The sequence below is a fragment of the Protopterus annectens genome, chromosome 1.part1 (assembly GCF_019279795.1).
Source record: "Protopterus annectens isolate FY-2018-M chromosome 1.part1, PAN1.0, whole genome shotgun sequence".
Classification (NCBI taxonomy): Eukaryota; Metazoa; Chordata; order Ceratodontiformes; family Protopteridae; genus Protopterus; species Protopterus annectens.
In genome coordinates, this window is record NC_056726.1 from 1,221,189,196 (window position 1) to 1,221,205,588 (window position 16,393).

At 41.2% G+C, this 16,393-nt stretch overlaps 1 protein-coding gene across 4 annotated transcripts in view; it reads right to left on the reverse strand.

Moving 5' to 3' along the window:
- The window catches only part of LOC122809357, a 1,358,270-nt gene that overhangs the window by 548,118 nt on the left and 793,759 nt on the right, over nt 1–16,393 (reverse strand). For all 4 annotated transcript variants that reach the window (XM_044080823.1, XM_044080814.1, XM_044080796.1 and 1 more), the window contains exon 11: nt 4,064–5,587. In XM_044080823.1, the coding sequence (XP_043936758.1) occupies nt 4,064–5,587 (1,524 nt within the window). The remainder of the gene's footprint in view (nt 1–4,063; nt 5,588–16,393) is intronic.

Genomic DNA, 16,393 nt, shown 5'->3' on the forward strand with positions numbered 1-16,393 from the left:
GCTAACACACTGTGTAGGAAAGGATGGTGTATATAAAATTGACTGCTCTTGTGTGGTGGTTAAGTTGTGTGACCATGGAGTTAGTAAGCAGAAGTAAGAGTAAGGGGAACAAAGACCCCAATACTGGGGGACATGGAGGGTTTTGCCCCAGATGTAAATGATTTTTTTTGTTTGTTTTTCTGCTTGTTTGTTTAGTAGTAGATAGTTTTTGTTAGATCATGAGAGTTTTCCTTGAATATGTCATTGGATTTGTATGCAGAAGTTCTGTTTGGTCTTTTTGTATTTGGCAACTGTTGCCCAGGATGTCAATATTATGAATGTTTGACATTTGCACATATAATCATAACTCTGGTTATTTTGCTTGTAATTCCTCTAATGTTGAGTATTTGGAACAAAGTTCTGTATGTGAAGGATTTTATGTTGGAAAACATACCAGAATCTTAAAAAGATGAATATATGAACGTTTATGTGCCATAAAAATAATTAACAATGAACAGTGTTTTGCAAAATCACAAAATAACTTGTAATAAATGCAAAATGTTCTTTTTGTTTTTTATAAGAAGCAGTGGACTTGGGGCTAAGAGGGGTTGTTGTAGAAACTGCATTAGAAGTGAAACACTTAATATGGCATATTTTACTTAATACATATAGCAGACAAGGACTGAATGAAGCTTTGAATTGGAAATGTGTTTCAAAATCAATGACATTAAAGCACTGACTATTAGATGACTGATGGCATGTTTTCTAGATTTTAAAAATATAACGAGCTGTTTACTCATTTGAATTTGTCTGATGAAGTCTGTTATTGTTTGAAAGACAAAAGTGCTTACTGGTGATATTATTGTTGTATTTTAACAAAGTAGTTCTCTGTTTTAAACCTATCTTTTTTAATTTTATTATAAGTTACATTTTTGTCTTATTGGATCACTTGATATCTGTTGCTCTCTCTCTCTGTATATAAACTATATATATAGATATATTTATATATCTATGGTTCTACTTCAGAATCTCAAATTACTGAAAACTTGAACTACATATGGTCGAGACCATATGATCGAGTTTTCAGAAACTCGAAATTCCAAATTGAAAGAACAAAAAAAAAAAAAAAAAAAGTAAAACATGTCATTTCTGCAGGGGGCAAGCCCCCTACACCCCCCCCCCACACACCCTACTTAAATATACCAACTCCAAGATCGAGCTACAGTGGGTAAAAGGGAAATCTCCCATTCCATGCTATATGCAGAAGTGCAGAATGGGAGATTTCCCGTTTCCTCGCTATAGTATGATAACGGAGATGGTATATTTAAGTAGTGAGGGTGGATGGGGACTTGTCCCCTGCAAAAAATTACTTTCAACTAACATAAATTTTTTTTTTTAACACTTCACAATTTTGAGTTTCTGAAAACTCGATTATATGGTCTTGACCATATGAAGTTCGAGTTTTCAGTAACTCGAGATTCTGAAGTGGAACCATATATATATATATATATATATATATATATATATATATATATATAGCTAGATAGATATTCACACACTATATATATGTACATACATATATATATATATATATATATATATATATATATATATTTATTTATATATAAACTTCTTTAATGTTTCCTGCTTAAGCTTTTCCTACATAATTTGTATCTGTCTTCTACCCTTCTCTGGACTGCCTATGCTCTGTTCTGCATCATTTTTGAAGCGCTGTACTGTAAACTCATTTGAGTACCAGCTTGACGTTTTATGATGAGCTGAACACTTCACTTGCTGTTGATGATACACATGTCTACGAAACTCTGTAAATATATCTCCAATTGGCTTTTATAAATATCTGATTCCAGTGCATGGCCATATTTACTGAAGCCAGATTAAATTATTTTCCAGGCTTCTTGTCTCTCTGATTAGGTGTTTGCAGAGTTTAAAACATCATTATGACTGTAATTTAATAATGTTCAAGGGCATGTGTCATTTAAAACAAAAACAAAAAATCTTTTTTATTACACTTATATTTTCTAAAGTCCACATGTTTTTTCAGGACAATTTAAACACACTCAAAGACCCAAGTGTAATACTGATAGATAACTTTTTAAGTCCCTAGACCAAGTAGGTGCCAGGAAAGCTTCCCACTTACTAGGCTTATTAAGCTGATTTGTGACTAAATTCTCCAGAGTTGGTAAATGAACAGTGTATTCATGAAATTCAAAGATGTACAGAACTTGCAGACTTGGATTATTAGTGGTCTATGAAATTAGGATATCAAAATATATTTGCTGATGATACTTCTTACAGTTCAGACTAAACAAGTTAAGTTACTGGAGTCTCTCATGAAAGGAGGGACACTGCGGAGGGATTCTTATGAAGAACATCTATGCAACTTTAAGTCTGCCCATGTCAAAAGAAGAATAGTTAAAAAATAAAAAAAGAATAATTTAGGATGAGGCCTAATAAAATTTTACATGGTTCAAATACATTACCCACACTAGAGTTAGTAAATAATGTTCTCAGAATATCAGTATGCTACAGATGCATATATACTAATACCTGGTGATTTTGTTTCAGTTAGTTTCCTTAAGTGTTGTGGCTTGTCATAGGATTGAAAAAATGTCACATTTACTTGTAAGAGTCACCTTTACATTTTAACTTGCATCTGACAAGGCTGCTATAAAAAGAATACCAAAAGACAGACAGCATAAGTAAGTTGGCGTTCAGACTGCCACTATTTGTACTTTTACATGGGTCTTTTTTTTTTCCAAACACCTTTATTGAATTATCGCCTGTGACGTGTGCCTTGGTAGTGTGTGTGTCCTACAATGAAAAGTTTGCAACACATTACTTAGTGAAGCAATCCACTTAAAACTAATTTTCACAGTTCATCATATGGATTCCGAAACAAGACATTCTCTCTTCCACTTACTCAGTACGACACTTGAAAAGAATACGTAAAAAGTGACTGCAGCTGATGTACCCATTCCAATTTAAGGAAAGGAGGGATTCAGGTTATCAAAATTCACTGGACTGCTGGTAAACAAAACACAACTTATACCGTCAAACCTATTATACATTTACAAGACCAATGGTATAATGATCTAAATCTCCTTTGAAAAATAAATAGAACATGTTGGTGAGATAAGATATCAGAGAGAATACCATTTTTACCAAACAGTCTTCCCTCCACATAAAGCAAAGTACTTTTTTTACTGCATAAATTCAACCCAGGGTTAGAACACCTGTGCCTCACTGATAGGGGAAACATGCAAATGTTCCAACATATCCTTGTTCTGCCATCTCTGTTCTTCTATCTGCATGCAAAATTTAAGGACTAAAACTATCATGGGAATGGAAGACCAGGCTTCTTAAGATCCTCACACAATAGCCTAGTAATTACTTATAAACCTATAAAAACAAAGCATTTGTACCAAGCACAATTACTGATCTTGGCACTAGCAGGCCAACTGGGGATGGATATTTGAATGGCAGGAGGTCTGGACAGGTTCTTTGGCCAAAAGTAAATAGGAAAGTGCCAAATATGAGCAAATATTGGTGAAAACTAGGAGATGCTGCCATTTGCAGCCTTCATGTCTAAATGGGAAGTAAGCAAACTTTCAGTGTTTTACACACACACACACACACACACACACACACACACACACACACACACACACACACACACACACACACACCCAGCAGCATGAATACATGTTGATATTACCACATGATCAGCCCTTGTAAACTCTAGAGTAAAGAAAGAACAAAGAGCTAAAGAAAAGCTTGAATATTTCTTCAGTCATAAACTCCAATCTCTTTTCAACTCACCCACAAGTGACATGTATTTCAACTCCTAGAGGAAAAAGGGAAAGGGAGGAGTGCCTCCATTTCAGGTGACTTAAGTCACGTGACTGAATCTAATGGCTGCTGGTGACTAAAAAGGGATATAGGAACAAAACATAAATCCTTCAGCTACAGGAAGTAACAGAAAAAAAAGGAATGAAAAATCCTGGAAGATATTAATACTCGTAGTGAAGGCATTAACAATTTAAAGAACTTGTAGAACACCTACCTACTACTTTTGTTACTGGGACACCTGTGGCGGATCAGATTGCCCTTCTGACAGTAGGCCTTCCCACAGTTATTACATTTGAACGGTCTGCAATCAGTGTGGATCAGGTAGTGCATTCTAAGTGCAGCAGTTGAAGGGAAACGTTTTGAACAGACAGGGCACCTCTTTATTCCAAGGGGAAGGAGATTTTTAATTTCCGCTAGATCCTCCACATGAATTTGAAACGCATCAGATAACTGCTGACAATCTTCATCTGTAATGCCTTTTTTAGAGTCTTTTGACTCTTCCTCCAAAAACATTCCTTGTTCCACCTTACCATGCTCAATTCTATTAGGATACTCGGCCAAGTGTACTGCTATGCTTTTCAGTATCTGCTCTTGTTGGTTATAAGACAGAAGTGCATCTATACTCTGTTCCTCCTCTGGCATGACTACCTCCACAGTCCCTCCTTCATGGAGTTCCTGAGAACTGTCCACTACATGGGCATCCTGATGATCATGTAATTCACTGCTGTGTCTGAAACTCTTTGGACATGCAAGACATTGGTAAGGTTTTTCAGCCATATGAAAACGTCGATGCTCCAACAGGGAAGCATTCCTACGGAATCTCCGGGGGCAGACAGAGCACTTGTATGGTCTTTGTCCTGCATGAATAAAGTTATGTTGCCTGAGGGCTGTAACATCTTGAAATCTTCTGCCACAAACTAAACAACCAAATGGTTTCTGGCCTGTGTGTATTCTTGAATGTCTACTTAGGCTTCGAGTATACAAAAAAATTTTATCACAAACACAGCACATGAATTCTTTCTTCCCATATGGACCAATAAGTGTATATTCAGCACGGTGCTGTTTGACATCATCATTGGTTTCGAATGTCTTTTTACAGTAATTGCACATGTTAGATGCTCTTTCAATGCCACATTCTGACTGCAAGATTAGACTCTTTTCATGGTCTGTTGTGTGAATGGACCAATGGCCCATTAGCTGATCTTTCTCCCGAAAGCCTCTGTTGCAAACTGCACATCTATAAGGTCGTTTCCCTGTGTGAATTTTCTGATGCCTCCGTAAGGTAGAAAGATCTGAAAAATGTTTTGAACATATTTCACATTTATAAGGTCGTTCTCCTGAATGGGTCTTCATGTGACGTCGCAGGCAGTTGGCATCTGATAAACACCTACCACACTTCTCACACTCATATCTCTTATCTGCAGTAGATGCATAATCAATTCCACTGCTTTGCAGGTCCTCAGTTTCTTCCCGCAGGTCTTCCTCTGTCAGTTCTACAATTGCAAAAGCTCCTCCATCTTCCAGAGTTGCTTCAGGAGTTGTGTTTGTGTTGCTAACAGTGTATTGGGCTGCTGTATTGCCAATGTCAGTAGAAGAGTGAGCTTTAGTCATACTCATCTGTGTCTCCATCACATAAGATGCGTCTTCTACAGTTGCAGTGTCCTTGCCTGAATCCACCAGCTCAGAATCCTCTGCACTCATCTTATTTACCACAACAGTCGACTTCCTTTGTCTATATCTGTAACAATACAAAGATGAGCAAAATGAGGACATTTCATTTCATCACAACTACTTTCCTGACTTCCTCAAACATTTAATTTGTTCAAATCATACTTTCTCTCTAAAATCTAAAATGTAAAAACTGTTACTTAATCACAAGTGTTTTGATTTCCGGTTTTCAGAGTTCATTTTACATTAATGTTGCATTTACAGCAATAAGTTTACAAAGTTTTAGGAAAATGACAAGTCAGACCTGTTATCAGCTCCACGTATTGAAATGCCAATAAGTATCCAGTCCAATAAAGTATCCATACAAACGTACATACATACAAAAATGGTAGTAGAAGATGAAACAAAGAGTAATCCTTTGCAGAGCAAATCATAATGCTGCAAGCTTCTCTTTCTCTATACCTTTAAAACAGATAAGCTTATATCAAAAATATAAATTACATCAATCAATATTTATTAAAATATTTAAACCTAAGCAGTGTACAGAAAAACACAATTTAACAAAGCAAAACAGTAACAAAGAAAAAGAAGTTATGTACTTACCATAACATTGCATCTGTGTTGTCCATATTCATTTATCCTTGACAAATGGGTCCAGTAATGGAACCAACTCGGTCATTACTACAGCCCGTGAAAACTACAAACTCTCAAGCTTAAGTCCTACCCAGAATGCTCATCTCCAATTGACCTCCGATCGCGTTAGCAGACAGAAACAGACAAAAAGTATAATCCTAATAACACCTTTATGGAGATCATAAATGGCATCATGTGTGAACAAATGTATAATTAGGACCATAAATCATTCCACCAAGAGGTCTGAAAGAAAGGGGGATGGAGGGTGGGGAGTCAAGGATAAATGAAGATGGACAACATAGATGGAAGGTTAATGGTAAGTACATAACTTCTTTATCTGATGTTGTCCATCTTCATTTATCCTTGACATATGGGACAGAGTCCCCAGTTACCTTGGGCCTTGAGAGGACTCATGGAAGGAAATTCTTGAGCACCATAGAATCAAATGATGCTCCTCCCCTAGAGACCAAATCCAATTTGTAATGAGTAATAAAGGTATTTGGGGTAGCCCCTGTTGCTGCTGCACAAATCTTGTCCATGGAAGCGTTAGACTGGAACACTGCTGAAGTAGTAAAGGCTCTGGTAAAGTGAGCCTTAACAGGCCCAGGTAATTCAATCTTCCTCTTGTTGTATATGAAAGAAATATAATCTTTTAGCCATCTAGATAAGGTGACTTTGGTAACTGGTTTGCCCATTTTAGTACTTGGAAAAAAAACAAACAGCTGATCAGACTTCCTGATGTCTTTTGTTCTATGAAGAGAGACGCATAATTTTCTATGAACGTCTAGTAAATGCCAACAATACTCTCCTTTGTTTGAGAAATTGGGAAAAAATACTGATAAACTGATTGCCCGATATTCTTTCATGACACCACTTTTGGCAAGAAAGAAGGGTTTGTTCTCAGTGAAACCCTGTCTTTGTGAAATATCAGATAAGGTGGTTTGCATGGTAAAGCTTGAATTTCTGAAGTCGTCTGGCAGAAGTTATTGTTGCCAGAAGTCACAGTCAGCAGCAGGCTCAAAGGGAGAATGAGCTATTGTCTGTAAGAACAAATTTAAATCCCAAGGCTTATATGGATCCTTATATGGGGGGTTTTAACATTAAGGTCCATTTTAAAAATGTTTTGCAAAGTCCATGAGAAATTAATGAACATTTTTTAAACCCATTATGAAAATATGAGTCAGTCACAAACTTGAACCGTGATAATGGAGAAAGAAGCCCCTACTTCAAATAGAAAAGGTAAACATTTTAAGACATGAATGATAGGAGCAGAGAAGGAATCAGTGTTATTATCATGAGCCCCAGAGGAAAATCTATTCCATTTACTGTTGTAGAGTTTTCTGGTAGAAGGCTTATGGGAGGCCAAAAGAATCCTATAAAATGGGGAAGAAATTTTATAATGCCTGGCAATCAATGGAACTGGAGAAGACAAGCCATGAGCTTGACGTTTTGAAGGTTTGAGTAAACTAATCCCACTAGATGGGGTAGGAGATCGATATCTGGGCCCAGAGTCCATGGTTGTTGAATCAGATAAGACCAAAGAAAGGAGAACCAAATCTGTCGAGGCCAGAATGGGCAATGAAGATTAAATTGCTCTTCAACCTGATTGCTTTCTTTATAAACTGAGGAATCAGTGGAAAAGGGGGAGAGCCAATCATGCAGAAGACTGTCTCTCGAGGACTCCCTAGGTGGGGGGGACCAGAGCAAACTAGTTTCTGTACTTGTTGTTCAGAGGTGATGCAAAAAGGTTGCAGCAAGGCTGGCCCCAGCAACAAAAGATCTTTTTCGCCACTCTGGGATTGAGAAACCACTCATGAGGCAGAAGAATGCATCTGCTCAATTTGTCTGCTATCACACTGGAATTCTCCAGAATATGCACTGATATCAAAAAGCAGTTGGAAGAGATTGCCCACTGTCAGACTCTGAGAAGTTCTCAACAAAGGGGAAATGGCTTGGTTCCTCACTGTTTGCTGATGTAACAAACCATCGATATATTGTCAGTTTGAAAGGCTTGCAATGCTAAAAGTATTGCCCTCAGCTCCAGGACACTGACATGCAAGCTGGCATCCATGGGGGACCAAGCGGCTTAGACAGTCTTGCCCAGATAATGCCCCCCACCCCATCTGGGAGTTGTCTGTGGTCACTATGGCCTGGGGCTGACATGGGATAAAAGGGTGGCCCAAGAGAATTTTTTCTGATCAACTCCACCAAGTTAGGGTTTTCTTGCAATGGTTCATAGGTTGGTACTAGGCTATCAGCCCTAGGGCCTATGCAAGCCTAGCCATAACAATTCCCTGGATATTTCTTCCCACAATATTTACTTCTCTGAACCCCTGTCTAGCAGGGCGACTGACATGATCCCCGGGGTGAATTCCCTATCTCCAATCCAATCATCAAGGTTCCTTTTGAAAAGGGCCAATAAGACGCTCTGCTTGACATGTATGGGCAGTCTATTCCAGAGTATGGGGAGTCTCTGGGTCAGGAACCTATCCCTCCAGCATGTTTTGTTCATTGTGATGACAAGGTTTAGATCCCTGGAGCGTGTGGCTCTGAGGGACTGGGATTTCTTTAAGTGGAGCATGTCCAACATCTCAGGGTTTGACATGGCCTTGTTTGTTAAGCAGAGATTGCCTCTGAGTAGATGATATGCCACAGAGTATAGCTGAAGTTTTTTAGACGGTCAGCATATGGCATCTGTTTTAGGCCTGTGATTCTTTTAGTGAGGTATTTCTGTGGCCTTTCCAGCTGTTGCAAATGTCTTGTGAGGTACATACCAAACGGGGTTTTATACTCTATAATGGGTCTAATGAGGGATGAGTACAGTGGGACAATAACCTCCTTTTTTCTGGATGAAAAGCCCTTAGTGATGAGGTGTGCCACATAGAAGGATTTCCTGACTGTTGTGGCGATGTGGTTATCGAAAGTGAGACCACCGTCCACCTGTGCCCCTAAGTCTCTCATCACACTTTCGATGTTTAGTGTCCTGCCACCTATGTGGTAATTCATGGGGATAACTACACATTTCTTGGCATTAAACTTGAGCCCATGGCTCTGGCACCAGGCATCTGTTTCTGTAAGGCCCTTTTGTAGAATATCCACATCATTTGGGGATTCAATAATGGCTCCCAGTTTGCAGTCATCTGCAAACTTTGTTAGCCAGAGTCCCTTAGTGTTGGCCTGTACTTCAGAGAAGTAGATGCCAACAAGAGTGGTCCCAGGACTGAACCCTGAGGTACTCCACTTGTCACTAGCCTGGAGCTGGATTTGGAGTCGGCTACTTTTACAGTCTGGGTTCTGTCAGTAAGCCAGTTAGCAACTCATCGAGTGATGTAGGGATTTATGTCCAGCTTAGTAAGTTTATCTATGATTCCAGAGTGGGGGATGGTGTTGAAGGCCCTGGCGAGGTCCAGATAGGCTGTGTGGACCACCTTACCCTCGTCCACAACTCTGGAGACTGACTCAAAGAAGTCAATCAGATTCAGGAGACAGGATCGGCCCTTCACAAGCCCAGACTTTGTGGGATCCAGTGTTTGAAGGTTGCCAATGTCTTTGTTTATAAGTTCCATGATAATGCGTTCCATGCCCTTGCAGATCAGGCTTGTCAGACTGATGGGACAGTAGTTCCTGGGATCCAAGGCAGATCCTCCCTTGTGGAGAGGGATAACTGTAGCTGTGCGCCACTCAGTGGGCATGAAGCCTGAGGTGAGGCTATGATTAAACATGACACTTAGATGAGGTGCCAGTTCATTTTGTAGTTCATGTAGTACACAGCCTGGGATGTCATCTGGTCCCATGGATGCTGTATTCTTAGCTTTGGAGAATGCGGTTTCTACCTGTGTGGCCATGATTATCGGAATTTTGCAATCTTTTGGTATTGAGATGGGCCCTTTAGGGGGTGAGAGGGGGCTGAAGTTGGCACTAAATCGATCTGCCACGGTATTGGTAATATCCTTGGGATCAGTATATTTAATGCCATTCTGTTGTAGCTCAGAGCAGATCTGAGCATTGCCATTTAGATTCTTGACATAACTATAGAATGCCTTGTGGTTGTCTTTGGAATCTTTGACAATTTTATTTTCGTAACTAGCTTTTGAGGATTTTATGAGGGATCTCAGCTTCTTACTGAGGCTGGTGAGGGAGTTTTTTGCATCCTGGGATTTTCCTCTTTTCTGCAACAGTTTCTTCCTTCTGTTGTATAGTTTGTTTATAGCAGAGGACCACCAGATTGGCTTCCTTTTTTTTGGAGAAGAGCATCTTGGTTCTATTTGGGATGGCAAAATTCATGCACGAGTGGATGTGCTCGTCCAGTGCCTTAGTGTAGGATTCTGCAGTCGAACTTCCAGATCCCGTCTACGTGGGTGTTGCGAAGTTTGTCACTTCTGACTTTAGTAGCATGAAGTTGGCTTTGGAGAAGTTTTTTAAGGAGGTTTCCTTACTGGGGGTGGGGGTGGGATGTGGATGTCAAAGGTGATTTGCTTAAGGTCAGACCTGACCACTGAGGGGGTGACCACTGGTGTGGAGCATCTATCTCCCATGTTGGTAATGACCAGGTCTAGGATATTGGAGCCCATGGTGGGAAAATGGATTAGTTGATCCAGGGCATTGGAATTTATGAATTCCAAGAACCATTGGGAAAAGGAGTTGGTACCCGAGTAGTTTTCCCAATTAATGTCAGGGTAGTTGAAATCACCCAGTATTAGGGTGTTTGGTTGTATCTTAATATTTTCCAGTATGTTTAGAAAGGTGTAGTGAGAATCTTGGGGCATGGTGGGGGATCTGTACCAAGCTACAATTTGGATTGCAGTCTTACCTAGTGTTAGTTGCACCTGGAGAATTTCAGATGCATTGTGTTGGGCAACTAGCCTGGAGGTGTGAATATCCTTGGTGAATATGGACACTCCTTCACCTTTAGTGTTTCGGTCTTGGTTTTGTGGCCGAAAAGTGTGGTAAGAATTGTAGCCTGGTATTGCAGGGGTGCTCTCTGGAGCCTTGAACCAGGTCTCAGTTACTGCACAGATATCAATGTTCTCCATTTTTAGGAGTGCCTCAAGAGAGTGCATTTTGATGTTTACACTTCTAGCATTGAGTAGCATTACCTTCAGATTTTGCATGCTTGCATCTGTTACGGTGGTGGTTTTATCCTTTGAACCTTGCCTAAAAAAGGCACTATAGGGTAATTGGTAATTAAAATCTAGTCTGATATCGGATGACACAGAATGGACCACTGGGATGCAAGAAAGCCACTGCAGAACTCTCATGTGAAATCTCACCAGGGGAATTAATGTGATGGAAGCTGACATCAAAACTAGGGTTTGCAGAACTAGTAGTACGGCTACTCTCTTGCTTCTGATACTTTTTTCACACTTGGTTCTTGATCTTTTGCAAACTCAGATAAGGTAGGGTGGCTATGCAAGTACTGGTATTTTGTATTGCTCCTATAAACTCTATAGTTTGTGTTGGAGCCAAAAGGGATTTTTCATAATTTATGGTAATACCCAGGATGGCACAAGTCTGGACAACATAGTCTCTTGCTTGTTCTAATAGATGCCTGGTGGGAGTGGTTATGAGCCAGTTGTCTGAGTATGGAAACACCCAGAATCCCCACAATCTCAAATGAGCTGCTACTACTGCCATGCATTTGGTGAACACCCTGGGGGCTGTGGTGAGACCAAAGGGAAGCGCTCTGAAAGTACAGTTGTGTAGACTTACCATAAATGTGTATTCACTGTTGCAGTCATCACATTTGGGTTATCCTGTCAGGATAGCCCTCGGGCGGCCTGAATACCAGAGAAATACTAAGCCTCTGGTATTCGGGCTGGCCGAGGGCTATCCTGACAGGGATAACCCAAATGTGATGACTGTAACAGTGAAACATGAAGAACATCTGGTAATGATGGTTTCCCAGCCAAAAGCAAAGAAATCTCCTGGACTACTTGTCCATTTTTATGTGGTAATACGCATCCTGGAGATCTGTCGAGCACATCCAATTGTCTCTCCCTAGAAATGGGCGAATAGACTGAAATGTTACCATCCGGAATTTTGTCTGTTGAACAGATTTGTTCAAACCACTTAGATCCAAAACTGATCTCCAGTCCACTGTCTTTTTTGGAGCTAAAAAGAATCATGAGTAAATTCCAAATTCTATCTGGGCTGGCAGGACCTCCTAGATGACTCTTTTTTTCTAGCAGTTTTTGTGTTTGTAATACTGCTGGTTCCCACTGACTGGGTGGAATGCTGGAGATTTTCTTGCAATCATGGGGAGGTAGAATGAAGGGGATGGTATAGCCTTGGATTATAATCCTCTGCACCCAGACATCTGAAGTTATAAGAAGCCAGGCATGTTGGTTCAGGGATAAATGCCCCCGACTGCCTCCAGAAAAAGGCAATCAGGCTTCATTTTAGGAGTGCTGATAGGGTTTATCAGGAAAGGTATCCCTGGAACCATTATTTTGTGGGCCACCTCTGCCACGTGGATGACAACCTCCATTAAAGCTCTCCCTATGCCCCAGGGGGAGCCACTACCATATGTGTCCTGAAAAGGCCCTTGGGACTTTTTGAACCACATTTTCCCACTCCTCTGACTCCTTGAGAAGGACTGTTGAGGAGAAGAAAAATGTATGCCTATTGCAGAAAGGGTCTTTCCATCCTTTTCACACCTGGACAATGTTTCTTGAACTTTAGGGCCAAAAAGGGATGATCCATCAAAGGGGGCACTGACGAATGAAGACGTGAATGGCTCCACAAATTTGCACAAGCGCATCCAGGTGTGTCTCCTTATGGTTACGCCTGGTCCCACTGCTCCAGTTTTCCCTTCAGCTGCATGTGCTATGAGACTCATGGACGAATTCAAAATGGACTCTAGGGTGGCCAACTGAGAAGCAACCTTATCTAGGACTTCATCAGATACAGCTCCTGCCAGGGTATCTGAAAACTCCTTAATAAGCTCTCTTTGGAGTATGGTGAAGTGTGCCATAAAGTGCAAAGACTGTAATGCAAAGGCTGATGAAGCATAAACCCATTTTCCAAACCTATCCATTGCCTGAAGACTCTCTAGCGGGAGGATGGATAGTGGAACTTCCTTCCGCCAGTTCCTTTTTTGTGGCCACTGCTACCACCATGGCATCTACCGGCAATCCCTTTGCCCAAAACTAATGGTACTCAGGTGTAGTTAGAATTTTTTCTGGCCTCTTGGGGATGGGTTCTATGTTGTCAAGAGCCTTTCACACCTGCTGTGAGATCAACTTTATGAACTCATCAGCAGGTGGAGTTACCCAAGAGGTAGATGGCTGAGTGCTGAAAGCATGCAGGTACACTGACTCCTCTAAAGTGGGCTTTTGGGATGTCCAGCCACCCCTCTGTTTAAGGATCTCAAGGATGTCTCCAAAGGAGACATCGTCTGGGGGTGACAGTGGGGAACCCTCCTCTTCATCAAAATCAGTGCCCTCTATGATGGATTCCTCCAGGGAATCTAAGTGTTTTCTCTTACACTTCCTCTTTTGAGGAGTGGGGCAATCTAGGGAGGCATCAGAAGAGGACAAAACCTGAATGGGTGACTCCTGTGGTTTTGTCGCTCACAGTCCAGGTGTTGGGACTGGCTGAAGCTCTGGATAAGGGGAAGGATCAGGGAACTGCTCCAATAGGGGAGGAGCCAACTGGATGCCCACAGTGGACAGGGCATTTTCCATAGCTTGGAAAGCTGGTTCCCCCGAAAAGGGAAGGGAGCCCAGAACTGAGAAGTCTGCCTTGAAACCGTGGTCACTCCCTGTTGCGAAGAAACCACCCCTGAAGCTGAAGCTGGGATAGAGCTAACACATGCCAAAACCCCAAGGTGCAGAGATGACTCCGAAAGCACCAAAGTCGAACCCCGCCCCCTGGAACCAACAGCAAAGCACAACCCTGAGAGTTCTCCCAATCTGACAGAGCTGAAGAGCTCAGGGTAGAAATCAGAACAGGAGATGAAGATCTTGGGACTGATGCAGTCAGGACCAGGTAATTCAGAGACGGGATCTCCAGGGCCTCAGAGGAGGACAGAGGAGGAAGACTAGGTGGGGTCTCATAAGGAAGGGTTCTAGCACTAGAAGGGGCTGGAACTAAGGACACACTCTTGAAAGTCCCCTTGCCACAAGGAGCTCATCCACCAACCTCAACACATTCATTTCTGTCAGTCTTGGTAGAATGAATTGACTGTGTAGAGGGGGATTTTGTGCTTTCCAAAAAGGGGCTAGGTAACTAACCAGCAAAAGGATTTATGGGTGGGGAGTATCTTACGGCAATCAAGGAAAAACAATTCAGTTTCTTCAGTTGGAACTGAAGACATCAGATCCAAAACAGGAGACAGCACCAAGGCTGTTGGTTCCATGGACTGCTCTTGGATCTGCGCAGACAACTTCTGCACCGATGGAGGAAACACTTAGAGGGAACCAAAGTTCTAAGCTTTTTGGTTGCTGGTGCCGAGGGAGAAGCTGGCACCGATCAACTCCAATTTTTTGGTTTGTCAATTTTTCAGGATGAGGAAGATGAGGAAGGGAAAGAAACATCCGTTTTGCTTTCACTAGAAAAAAAAAAACAGATAAGGCCTCCTCAAAGGAAGACTTTATTATCCTTTTAATAGTAATTTATTCTTCCTTTTCACCAGGGCCCAGTGACTGAAATTATGACAAATGGAACAATCCTCTTGCAAGTGCACCAAGCCCAGACAGTAAACACAAAAGGAATGCCCATCAGAACTGGGCAATTTCCAACCGCACTCCAGATATTTCTTGAACCCAAAACGTGCCTTTACTCCTTATCAGCCATAGCTTTCACAACAGAGTCACATACATACACACACACACACACACACACACACACACACACACACACACACACACACACACACACACACACACACACACTATAAGGTGAAACTAAACCAAATAAGTAGACAGAGAAGGGTAAGGAAGGGTGCTAACAACAATGTTAGAAAGGAGTACCGAAGGTACAGAAAGCTACCAACAATGGTAGGTAAGACTACAGCAAGTGTAGAAAAAAAGGCATAAACTACTACTACTATTTATTTTAAACTAGAAGAGAAAAAAAGAGAAAGAATAAAGACTAGCAGCAATAGCAGCACAGCTACACCAAGGTGTACAAGGGAAAGTGGAGAGAAGAAGAAAATACCTAATGGAAACAAGGGTAGGCTACAGACAGAAATATCTAATAACTATATAAACGGAGAAAAACACTATGACCATATAAAAAAACTAGAAATACAAAACAGAAAATGACACTTGGCTCAAGAGCAAGTTGGCAACGTGTTTGTCAAAGGAAGTGGCAAAACAGATTGGAGGTAAAGTGGAGAGGAGCATTCTGGGTAGGACTTAAATTTCAGAGTTTTTGGTTCTAGCGAGCTGTAGTAATGGCCGAGTCGGTTCCTATATTTGGAACACAGCTCATATGTCAAGGATAAATGAAGACTGACAACATCAAATACAATAATAATTAAAATGTTATATGCACTAAATGTAAACAGGAGGTGCAATGCGGTCAGTAAAAAGGAATAGCACTAAAGGAAAAGTCCACCTTCATCAGAGGGTTAATTCAAACCTGAGGCCTCTTTTCTTCCTATGACATGGTTTCCAGGATTGTTTTAGTTACTAGAAAACCAGCTTGTACTTTATAAACTTTCACTTCCTTGCCTTAGAATCAAAGGGGGGTTAAATCCAACCCATGTTTTTTATGCTTAATGCTTCACAAGCTTTAACAGAGAAAACTGTCTCTCCTGCTTGCAAGACACATCATGCACACAAGGAAGTCTGCTGCTTTTTTATCAGGTGCTACTGACAGTCATTAAGGCAAAAAACACAGCATCCATGGGACCGGATGGTGTCCCCAGCTGTGTGCTTCATGAACTCAATGAGGAATTAAACCCACAGTTAGGACAGCTGTTTAATCTTAGCCTCACCTCAGGATACGCATCAAGGAGTGGCGCAGCGACTGTGGTCCCACTTCATAAGGGCGGTGCCTCCACAGACCCTGGAAATTACCGCCCCATTAGCTTGACAAGCCTTATCTGCAAAGCCATGGAGAGGATCATAATGGAACTCATAAATAAAGACATAGGGAACTTGCAGACTTTGGATCCAACTCAGTTTGGCTTTGTCAAAGGCAGATCCTGCCTCTTAAACTTGGTTGACTTTTTCGAGACAGTCACCAAGGCCATTGATGAGGGAAAGGCAGTCCATACAGCCTACCTCGACCTGGC